Below are 12,188 nucleotides of genomic sequence, written 5' to 3'. Positions count from 1 at the left end.
TTTTACTAACATAAAATTATCCCATGCAACTCATCAATTCTGAAGGCATACGGTAGGGTTTGCTGAGAAACAAATCGAAAATGTAATCTAAGTTAGCCTATTATTAAGCGAAAATCTCCAGTCATTACATTCGTGGATTTATACGAATGCGCGGCAGTTCGCGCCGGCGCGCCTAGGAAAAGCACTTTGAAACATCAAGACAAATAAAATGGTAATAAAATGACTTGAAACACAGTAATTAGGTGAATATGGTGAATATCCCTGTTCTGAGACAGTCAGACAGTATTATACAGCCTAGAATGCACAAAAACTCATATAATTCATATAATCACTAAAAGCTGTCACTCACTTCAGTTCATTGCCATCTTACACACTCCGTCAATAAGCTCTCTACACGGCACAATGAATCTCTTATTTACATCGTATCTACACTTTGTTATAATGAAAGGATTCCAGAGCTTGCAGAACTCAGCACTTGACAAAAACTTGGCATTTTGAGTGGTGAGTGGATTCTAACTTAAACACTTTGGGTCATTGTGTTCTGCAAATATGTTTCGCCAATAGGCCTATCAGATGGGGCCCCCTGATTCCCTGGGGCCCTAAGCGGCCGCTTACCTGGCTTATTGGTTAAGTCTGCCCCTGCACGCAGCACACGGTAGACACGCGTTTGTGCAGCAGAGCGGCTCTCTCTCGCGCTGTATGACGTGACAGTCCTGTTAATAAGGTTTTCCGAGAATGTGGTTGTGAGTCCTGAAAATGTACGGGTGTGAGTTCAGTTACAGAATGCGGTTGTCACGCCTGTAAATAACCGTACTGTGTGAACGTAACCGTATTAAGAACTCAAATACAGGACTGATAACAGTATTCTGCTGCTGTGTGGATGAGGTCTATGAGGATTCAACACAGCATTTCTGCTGTGAGCTGACAGGAGGGAAAGATCATTTACAAAAGGTAATTGCCATCATCTTAATTCTTGGTGTTCACAAGGATTATAAAGAAATAATGACAGGTAACAATTTCTACCAGTGTACATGACAGCAGGGTTTATAGTATTATAACCTATAATTCAACCCATTTACTCAAAAACAAATAGAAACTGAAAAACAAAGCAAGAACAAACCTGATGTGCATTCTTAATTCATCATTAAAAATCTTGCTGCTTTTTTTTTCGTAGAAAAGGTACTTCACCATCCTGCTCTGGCCGAAGTGATTTAAACGCATCCTACACTCTAAAAAATGCTGGGTTGTTTCAACCCAACTTTGGGTCAAATATGGACTAACCCAACTTTTGGGTTAAAAATTTAATGTAAAAATTTAACCCAACGGTTTGGTTAGTCCATATTTGACCCAAAGTTGGGTTGAAACAACCCAGCATTTTTTAGAGTGTATGCCATAATCATGATCAACTCACAAATTAACTTCCAGCAGAACTTGAACGCATCAAAAGAATGAGGGAAAAGACATTAGCAGAGATACTTCAGCTGCACATGCTGAAACATGCTGCATTAATTACATTATTTTTATTTATTTATTTATTTATTTTGCAACCTGTCAATACATGTTAAAGTACTTAGCTACAATACTAATACTTAATGAAGGATGGTTCACAATGTTCCTGGTCAGATTAATAGTGTAGCACTGAGGAGGATCCAGGAACACTTCGAAAAGCCCTGGTTTCATTGGTTCCATAGAGAGAAGCCATTTTGCATTGTGATATTCAAATGGTTATTCTCTGACTCTAGTACTGACTTCTGTATCTTTTAAACTGCAATCAGAGACCGTGGATGGTTCTGGAGGACAGAGAGACCTACATTCTGTGTGGGAGCGTCCCGTGACAGATGCAGATATCGGCCTAGGTGCTGCGCTGGATTGTTTTATTTGAGTTAAAGCACACTAAAGCAGGCTTTCTCAAGGATAAACACAATCTGCATACATCTATAGTCCATTGCTCTGATCATGCGATGTCATGAACGATCGATCGCAGCTCCAGAGCTTCTCTGATCCGTGATTCATGTCACACTGTATGTTTAATTCAGTCAATTCCATTCAGTTATCTTCTCAAAAGAAATACAAAAACTTTGCTTTTTTAATCCAGTAAAAATGTCTTTGCCAGTCCTATCAAATAATGAGTCAAACGGAGCTCACAGCTGATAACACATCCATTCCTCGGTTTGGAAAGGGAACGAAAAATGAATTGCACACCATATAGTGCTGAATTACTACGAACACTTCAGTAAACGATACTGAACACAGCCAGTCACTCTTTGTGGATTTTCATCTTTGGATTCCCTGAATTTTTAATGCGTCTGAAAGAAACTCTACCTACATATCCCACAATGAATTAATAATTAATTAATTAATATTAGTTAACATTAGTCCTTCAGCAAACTGCAGGGCTCAGGTCAGGTCAGCTTTATTCCTTCGGTGCCCGAGGACTGAAACACCGCTGTCCCTATTTATTATTTAAAATGAGGAGCCATACACAAATGATACAGATAACTGCAGACTGCCTTATTTTTCTAAAGTTATCTATTTATTCCTATAGTGAATGTGAAAATAAATTATGCATTTTGATATTTTTATAAAGAAAAACCATGCATAAAAGTTGATGTACTGTATGTCTTAAGATCACTTAAAAGCCAAAAATCCCCAACTTTCTTTTCACCAGTGAATTGGATAAAATAAGCTAAAGGAAGAATCGGTTCCCAGCCGTTCCTCTGCTCAGTGTTTCGGGTTCAACACCGCTGGAACGGAGCAGCAAATATCAGCGCAGTCTATGAATATATAATGCTGCTGAGCTGGAATCACCTCCGAGACTATCATAGCCTGAAGATGATTCATGATCACATATTCTCATGTCCACATGGGGGATGATAATGTTTACTCCTTAAGCTGCTATTTATGTCAGGGACTAATTTTAATGACGGCCTGTGCTCTCCTGTGTGTCTGTAACCCGGTGTGGGCAGAGCGGTGTGATTACAGCAGCGTTATGATGAGTGATGATGCCCAGTTACACAAACACATCTGAGACCAGGAAGAGTTCAACAAGACCTACCAGAAAATACGTTTTGGAATTTTCCAGTGAATATTTTTTCTCTTCATGGCTTTACATTTCATTAGCTGATAACAGTGAAACTTTTAGTTTTTTTTACATAAATGTCTAAGTGGAAACTGCTTAACTGCACAAAAACACCGATCGGCAGGAGAACATATCCATACACTCTTCTATGAACTCTCTCATGCACAGCCGTTCATGTTATACACAGACAGCTGATCTACTAAGATCCTAAATAAGGGCTGTGAATTTGCTTGATCTAACAAATTGTGGTGTACTTTGTAGATATAGTGCAGATAATTTATTAAGATGTGCAGATAAACACACATATGTAAAGGAGGCTTTTACATATAATCTCTGCACCAGATGTTAGCCCAGATTTTAAATTAGGATTAATTATATGAATTTTATCAAATTAAAGCCAATATTTGCCAAGTCAATTTTATTTTCTGACAACACACTGTTTTACAGCAATACATAACACAAACAGTACGATATATCTTGTGTGCAAACCAACCGCAGCTGTGACCAGCAGAAAATCTCCACGTGATGTAAAATAATGGAGAATGACCTTTAGACACCAGACTGGACATTCTGTGGTCATCTGCAACAACCGCCAAACACTTATGATTGATCGGAAAGAGCCAAAGAACGATCGGTGTTCAGCTAACAGAAAAGGAATTAGTTAGGAAACCAGGTGGTCTCTGAAACAGAGTCTTTACCATCTGCTTCTTCCAAATTACAAGTTGTTTCTCAGGTGCTTCTTACAAGTACTTCTCTGTGCTCCAGGAATGAAGCATTTCCCAGCACTACGTCTTCAGGGCTGTTTCTCCAGTGAAAGCTATCACTGCCACTGGACTCATCATTCAACCGCGTGAAACACACACATCACTGTTACAAACCTCTTTCCAGAGATTGTGGCATTAGTGTCTGTTGTTTTGTGTTCAGCAGCATTTGTTGAACCCGAGCTCATACTGAAATCTTACATTTCACATGGTTTTGGATCAAGATGAGGTTCCAAAATCTACGATGATTTCTAATGCGACTGGAAGTGTGAGAGCCATTATGTGTGAATGAATATGATCTTCTCAGTTCACCGCTTGATATAGTTTGAGTGCTTTAGTGAGTTTCTGAGGCACAAGATCAATGACTAGAGAAATGAAGGTTGGGTTGACGAGCAATTAGTCATTTAAACAGCCTCACAGTGAGTCACATATGCTGCGTCCCAAATCACCCCCTCGTTCACTCATGCACTACTCCCTATATAGTCATGATGTGTGTGTCTAATATGCTCTGTTTGTTCATAATGATTAAAAATATGAAGATAATTAAAATCACACAAATAAGCATACATGTTTCACGGATCAGTGTTTTAGAACACACAAAGATGAAGGCAGAAGCTAGTCTTTAATAAATCCACAGGTAAATAATTCGCATATAGAGAACAGCAACAGCAGATGCAACATCCACAAGAACCGACCACAATGAACAGAGAATCAGAGCAACTGAAATACATGAGCAAACAAGGATAATTAACAACACACACCTGAACTGAACGAATGAATAAATCAAATCAACAACCATGACAACCAACACAACAGGGAAAATGTGCAAACTGAACGTCCAAACTAACTGATATTGTGACAACATGACTGTATTTATTTACTTTTAGTAGATTTCCTATAAAGCACAGTCCCATCTAAAGTGGCCCATTTTTCTACACAGACGATAAACAGCCAAGAACACATTATTTGAGGTGAATAGCTTATATAAAAGTTTTTTATTATTATTTATTCATTAATTATATGGATTTAAGTCATCCACCAAATACAATCTTCTGAGTAATTACAGTAGGTTATTATTAGTTAGTAAAGAAAGATACCATCAAGTGTCCGTATAATTTGGGCTTTTTAAATCGACTGACAATGTCAAAGAAGTGAAAGAGTTGAACCAGCATGAAATAAAGACGGCAAGAATAAAGGAGCTGCAAATTAAGCTCAGCAGTTTTCTTCACAATGTATCATGGCCAATAAAGTGTCTTTGAGGACATAATTGTTCACTAGGTGTGTGATATGTACAGTATGTCTATGATAATATTGTAATTATTGTTTTAACAATGTGCAAGCTGAGATTATGAGTGTCACTCACTTTACAAAAAAACAAACAAACAAAAAAAAACAACTATCTTGAGAGCTTTATCAGCAGACTTCATCAGTACAATTGCAAATATGGCATTGATGTTATACAACAGTTCGATAAATAAGAAATTAATATTAAGTGCGTTACGTTTTAAGACACATTTTGTCAATTTTTGCTTTGTTTGAAAATAGTTCCAAATAAACCCAGAACAGAACAGTTGTGCGGCATTTTGTTTCTGAATGAATTTGCATTTTTGAATAGTTTTGAATCAGTTGAGTGAATAACACAATGACTCATTCATAAAGACGTTTCAGAATGAATCAGCTCTTTGAACGAATGACGCAGTGACTCACTCATTAAGGCCGTTACTTCCTGCTCCTACTGGCAGTTTAGTTGCATTTTTAATGCATAATTCCACTTTTAAATATTTTTAATAAAAACATATTAATTTTACACTTCATTTTACATTTATTAAAAAAAAATATATATATAGCATTATATATGCAATTTCAGTGTAAATGCATTTTTGCCAGGTTTGAGCCATATTAAGCATATTAATCTGTGTAAATTCACCAAAAAGCCACTTCAGATGCAGCTTCGGTCCACTTCTGCAGTGCAAAGATGTTTTTTTTGTTTTTTGTTATACTGATTTCACTGATTGAAAACAGCCCTACAGTGTTTTATAACCCTACTTGAATTTATTGATAAAATAAAAGAATTTAACATGAAATGGTGCATCAGGTTAGAAAATGCCCTTATAAAGCTAACATGCACACTTACAGCTGTCAGCAGCAGGCCTGAACCAGCCAAGAGACCAGCACAAATCCACAATCAGCAAAACACGCTCTAATTACCGTCAATGGCCAAATGCCAGAAAATATTGACGTATCATTTTTGTCAATATCTCACACCCGTATTGTACACTATAATCCACTGAATGAAAGAGGAATGAAAATGATTACTAAGAATTTGATCAATACTACAAACTGTCTGGCAGCAAATACAGTGCACTATACAGGTGTCACGGTTGGTTTTGGTTTATGTTCATGTTTCATGTCTTCTATTTTCATTCCCTGTTCCCTCATGTGATTGTGCCACGTGCTGCCCCTCTTTATGTGTCGTGTCTCATTGGGTCCTGTATGGTATGTGTCAGGTTTTCAATGGCTTTTATGACAACAGGAAACAGGAAGTTCTGAAGGCCTGCAGAATAATAATAATCTAATAATCTCTCTGACTCGGAGTCTCTTCTGCTTGTGTTTCTACAGTTCTTCATTCTGCTGCTCCTGATATTATTGTTGGAGATTCTGTTCATGGTTCTGTTCTTCGCATATCAAGATCAGGTACGTGCAGAATGGATCTGTCTCATTCATTATTTTGTATTATTTCACGGTTGTGATTGATCAGGGGTGGCATTCAACGTTCACATAATTAAGTACAATGACAGTGAGCTGTTTAATCGGCTGTGGTCTCAGAGATTTCCTAGTTTCCGGCTAGTTCCCGTCTCGTATCACTCCAGATTATTCTCACATTAAATAATTTCTACATCATCAGGTTTGAGACTACACGATGATGTAGATCCATGTAAATCTTCATGTAAAAACTTCAGTCTTTACCTTTCTTGGCAAGTTCACATCGGAATAGCATTAAGAGCAGTTTAAGCAAGTTATTTATTGGGTTAGTATCATTTAATGCTTGTAAAAGTAATAATTAAAAATAATCAAGTGTTCAGTGTAGCTCTCTCTCTCTCTCTGAGTCTCTCACACACAAACTGTCATCGTTTTGGCCGTTCTCCTCAAAGCACATATGGCAGCATACTGTGATCCAGTGATAGCAGCATATTTCCACCGTGCAGCAGCGTACAGTGAGACGCTCTTCCTCGACGCGCACCAGAGAGAAAAACACTCCACTTCACCTTTCATCACTCTTAATCTGCTCAAGGTCAAGATTAGATTAAAAAAGTTGCATCATGAAGATAATTAAATAATTAAAACATGCCATTGACAAGATATGATAAAAAACAAGATATGAATTAACATTGGTGTCTCGTTGTAATAAGAAACAATGTTAAAAAAGCACAATGTAAGTTACATGCTGGTCAGTATGTGGAGGTGAAGTTTTGTGAGTCAGTTTTCTTTCCATAATTAAACACAGGCAAAGAATAACTGAATCATAAAGAATTCATGATATTATATTAGAATAAAAATTAATGTATTTCAGGAGAAAACACACACACACAGTTTAAGAGTTTTACAAAATGGGCTCTATCCACAGAAAATGCACAAATGAGTCACATGATCCGCTGGCAGGCATTTCGAGTTTTCTTTCAGCAAATGCCGCAGCACTACATGTTCCCTTACAAAAATGAATATTTACCTAACATTTTATCAAGATAATAATTGGAACCATATTTATTGTTAAGTGCATATGTATTTTGAATAACATTATATAAGATACATAAGTACATATATGGTAATTATGGCAACATTGAACCATAATAATATGAGAGTCAGCAGCATGAGCCATATGAGTGTAGAGCGTGATGAAAGGAACTCATTTTGGATGTCTCCCTCATCGCACCATCCATTTCAGGGTTTGTCTGTGTCAGAATACACTACTTTCACACTATATCAGTGGCTCCGGGCCTGGAGTCCCACCGCTCTGTCTTCCTTATTTAACGCACCCGATTCAGAAGAGCGGCACGTCAGATAAAAGAGCAGTGGGCCCCCAGAACCGGAGCTGAGAACCAGTGCACTATATAGTAGATGTGTGTGTGTGCGTGTGTGTTGAGTTACTAAAGCTGCACTGGACAAATGCAGAGACACTGTAAGGATGACGAGACGACTGCTAGCATCTCACGGCTCTCATATGGAGGCTGTATAGGGATGGAGATCTAGTCCAGCCTGAAAAATGCAGTTTTCAGTGATTTGGGCTAAAGAAACATGTAAAGAAAAAAAATCAATAATTCAACGATAATGTTATTTTGGAAATAATCTATAAGAATGCGAAGCATTTGTCATTTAGCGTTAGTCTGTAGTCATTATAAATGGCCTTTATTCAGTGTGTGTCACTGTCATCTTTTAACTGAAGTGAGCTGAAGGAATAAAGTGATTTACACACACATCAGCAGAACATGAAGCACGCCGCTGGTGATGATCCGCTCAGATCTAAAGGGAGAGATTACACTGACAAACTGGCAATATAAGGTGGAAATTGTGTTATTCTGTATATAGTTTTCTTCTTGCGTTCCCTGATTCTGTACTACACAGATGATTAGAAACGACCTCCTTGACCTCTTTATCGTCTCCCTGCTTCTTCCTCTTTACTGATATTAATTATTTATGATGCATTACTGTATTACATCTATGAGGAAGGCTGTGAAGTGCCAGCATTTGCAGACGGATCCCAGGGAATAATGGAGGAGCTGGTATAGATGTTATAGACACGTGTTTGTAATGGTGCCGCAGTCTGTCATGAGACCTGGAAGGAGGCGTGAAAACCCTTTACGTTTCCAATGATGGCTCTGGGTTCAGCGCATGCATGCACTCAAAGTCTGGAGAAAATGTCACAATCCTCTGAGGACAGCTTTCACTGGCAGCTTCAACAGTATAGATTGCTGTCTTTCTCACTGCCTTTTTCCTGTTTTTCTATTTCCTCTCTGTTTGTGGTGTTGAATAATTCATTGATGACGCTCTGTTTGGCCGACTGATGACGGCAGTGCAATTCCCCTGTAGTAAAGACTGTAAAACATTTATAACTCATATATATGCTATCAGAAAAGGATGATATTCCATAAACACTTCACAAAACTCACATATTGCGAGAGGAACAGGTAAAATATTTTAGATGTGAATAATTAGTTTCCATCTGAGTTTTCTGTCTTTGTGTTTACTGCTTCTGTCAAAGATATGCCTCAGTCTGATCATCATATTTAATATGCATATATATCTGTACCATTGTATATTAAGTGCTGTAAAACTTTTTTTTTAATAAAGTAGTTTTTATAGAACTATTATAAAACTTTAATTTATTTTAAAATCATTCTGACTCCCATAAAATATGCCGTCACAGCTGTGTTCATCAGAATGTAATGTGCCGTGTTGCTGTGAAATCACCAACAGCCTACAGTTACACTAATGAACAATATGATTTGCTGGGAGAATTGGTTATCATTAAAGAATTTAAATATTTAAAGGACTGCCTTTCATTATGTTGCTGTTTTTGCTGTTTTACAGCACGTCTTACTCGTGGCAAAACCACTGAAATGCTTCTCATCTTGTGGTTTATTGCTTTATTTTAAATACTATGAAAGACTCAAGCCCATATATTAGATGTTTCATTGCTCCCAAAATTATATTTAAGAATTTCAAATAAGAACATACTAAACATGTTACATTTGAAATTGATCAAAGTTATTAAAAGCAGCCATGTGGTCAATCAGTCTCTATTGCATTTATGAAATTTACTGAAGTCAAACCTGAAGGGAGTCCAAAGATCCCACAGCGTTCCTGTACGCGCAATTCACGTTAGCCGTGGTTCATGGGCGGGATTATGCTAATTCAGAATGAGTGTGTGTGTGACTGAATTAACATGCACAAGCTTAATTAACAAAAATTAGATTTACGATGCGAATACGAATTTGAGAAGAATTTTCGGGAAGGTCCAGGAATTTACTCAATTATTGAAGAAAGTTTCATTACTCAAAACATGCCTTAATTACATAACTTTATTCTCATAACATTGTGAATCTATTCTCAAAATCTGATTTTAATGTGGCACTACTACATGTGTATATGTATAAAAGTGAAAGCTAATCGAGGTGTTCAGAGCTGCGTGTTGGAGCAGGGCTGGAACTGAAGCAGCTCTCCAGGAGATCCCTGCTCTACAGAAATGCTTTTCTTCATCTCCCCCTGCCGTCTCTCACATGCATTACTCTTGGCCAGCAGTAATGACTGGAGACAAGCACATCTTTGTTCATTCACCAGCTCATGTTTAGCACTCAGTGGGCCTCATGCATCAAACACCAGCACAATTAGTGCGTTTCTGTGAAAATCATGAGTAAATCCATTCATGTGTAAACTGTTACACTGAATTGAGTACAATTTATATACACAGAAATTAAGTTTGCTTGTGTTTAATGAATGAGGCTCATATGTGTCAGTTTATTCGTGTCTATTTGTGTCCTTTACATGTCAGTGACAGATATGACTTGTTTATAAATGTATCCCGTCACAGTGAGTTAATATGAAGAACTTCAGGATAGATCGTGTTGTTCTTAAACAGCAGCAGAACTATCAGTCAGAGTCAGGTGTGGTAAAGCTTGTGCTGTTCCTGACTGTGTGCATCATCTGTCGCTCTGAAGAATCACACAAACCAGCGTCTGTAGAGGGGTTATGTAGTCACGTATGTAACCTGCTCCGTCACAGTTTGATCTGATGGCTGTGGAAACACGTTTGTGACCAGATTCATTTCACACAGCTGAGAACAGGCTTGGTTTCATCCGTGCACACTTTCAGTGTTGAAAACAACAAACGTTAAGCGCAAACACCATTTGCGTATTAGTTTACGTTGCTCTGTTAAAATGCAAAGCATAATTAATGAGTAATTACATTGATTTTCTGACACACAGCTCCATGGCTTGTATTAATGGTAATTTTCAGGGACATTTATGTTCCACTGTAATTAGATGTGCATTTACAGAAAATGAAGAACGTAGAGCAGGATCGTAGCACATTACACAAGAATGAAAAACAGGGCCTTAAATCAGACTCCACAGACTAAACCTGCAGCTCAAATGTGCTGAAACAACATGCTGTTATTCATTTCACACGCGAACAATGTGTTTATAGACCGTTATACCATGGTCTGTCTGAATACTTGGTTCTGATTGGCTGGCAGGTATGCATTAAAACCCTTTTATTAGTCCTTATGTGAAACAAAATCTTAATCAGCATTTTTGTCTTGTTTTCCAGAATAAATAAGTTAATTTAAAAAATCCTGAAAACAATATACATTTACTTGATAACATGTTTTCAGAGAATATATCATGACGTTTATTTGTCTTGCCCACTGGCAAATAGTTTGTCTTGTTTTTAAAAAATGTTTTGTGGAAAAAAATACAGATTAAGAAAATCAAGTTTTGTACTATACACAGTAAAAATAAACCAGTTCAACCATAACCATATGCTTCAGAATATGATAATCAGGGATTAATGTCATTATAATGAATGAATAAGGTTTTCTTCACGCTGTGTTCTAGATTGATCTGTATGCTCAAAGCGACCTGAAGAAAGGCCTGCAGCTCTTCGGGACTGAAGGAAACATCGGCCTGACCAACGCCTGGAGCATCGTCCAAACCGACGTACGTCACTGCATTCCTGTCTGTAGTTAGGATTATTTCCCAAGAACCAGAGATGTAGCACTGTAAGATATGATTGAGTGTCTTGAAGGAAGGACATGTGACGATGGTGTGTGCGTGTGTTTGTGTCTGTGTGTGTGTGCGCGTGTTTGTGTGTCTCTGTGTCTGTGTCTCTCTGTCTGTGTGTGCATCTGTGTCTCTCTGTGTGTGTTTGTTTGTGTCTCTCTCTGTGTGTGTGTGTGTCTCTGTCTGTCTGTGTGTGTGTTTGTGTCTCTGTCTGTGTGTGTGTCTGTGTCTCTCTGTCTGTGTGTGTCCGTGTCTCTGTGTGTCTGTGTGTGTGTCTCTGTGTGTCTGTCTGTCTGTCTGTCTGTCGGTGTCTCTGTGTGTGTGTGTGTGTTTGTGTCTCTCTGTGTGTGTGTGTGTGTGTGTGTGTGTGTGTCTCTATGTGTGTCTGTCTCTCTGTCTGTGTGTCTCTGTGTGTCTGTCTGTCCGTGTGTGTGTCTGTGTCTCTGTGTCTCTGTGTGTGTCTGTCTCGGTCTGTGTTTGTGTCTCTGTCTGTGTGTGTGTCTCTCTCTCTCTGTGTGTGTGTGTGTGTGTGAGTCTCTCTCTCTCTGTGTGTGTGTGTTTGTGTCTCTGTGT

The 12,188-nt window shown here is 38.1% G+C and overlaps 1 protein-coding gene across 1 annotated transcript in view; it reads left to right on the top strand.

Moving 5' to 3' along the window:
• tspan4a (tetraspanin 4a) overlaps positions 1-12,188 on the top strand; it is a 37,489-nt gene that overhangs the window by 24,131 nt on the left and 1,170 nt on the right. The window contains exons 4-5 of the mRNA XM_016516359.1: positions 6,460-6,534; positions 11,451-11,552. Of these exons, the coding sequence (XP_016371845.1) occupies positions 6,460-6,534; positions 11,451-11,552 (177 nt within the window). The remainder of the gene's footprint in view (positions 1-6,459; positions 6,535-11,450; positions 11,553-12,188) is intronic.

This window comes from Sinocyclocheilus rhinocerous, unplaced genomic scaffold (assembly GCF_001515625.1).
Source record: "Sinocyclocheilus rhinocerous isolate Xijiao unplaced genomic scaffold, SAMN03320098_v1.1 scaffold1499, whole genome shotgun sequence".
Classification (NCBI taxonomy): Eukaryota; Metazoa; Chordata; class Actinopteri; order Cypriniformes; family Cyprinidae; genus Sinocyclocheilus; species Sinocyclocheilus rhinocerous.
The sequence above is the reverse complement of the archived record's forward strand: the minus strand, read 5'-3'. Positions and strand labels throughout refer to the sequence as shown.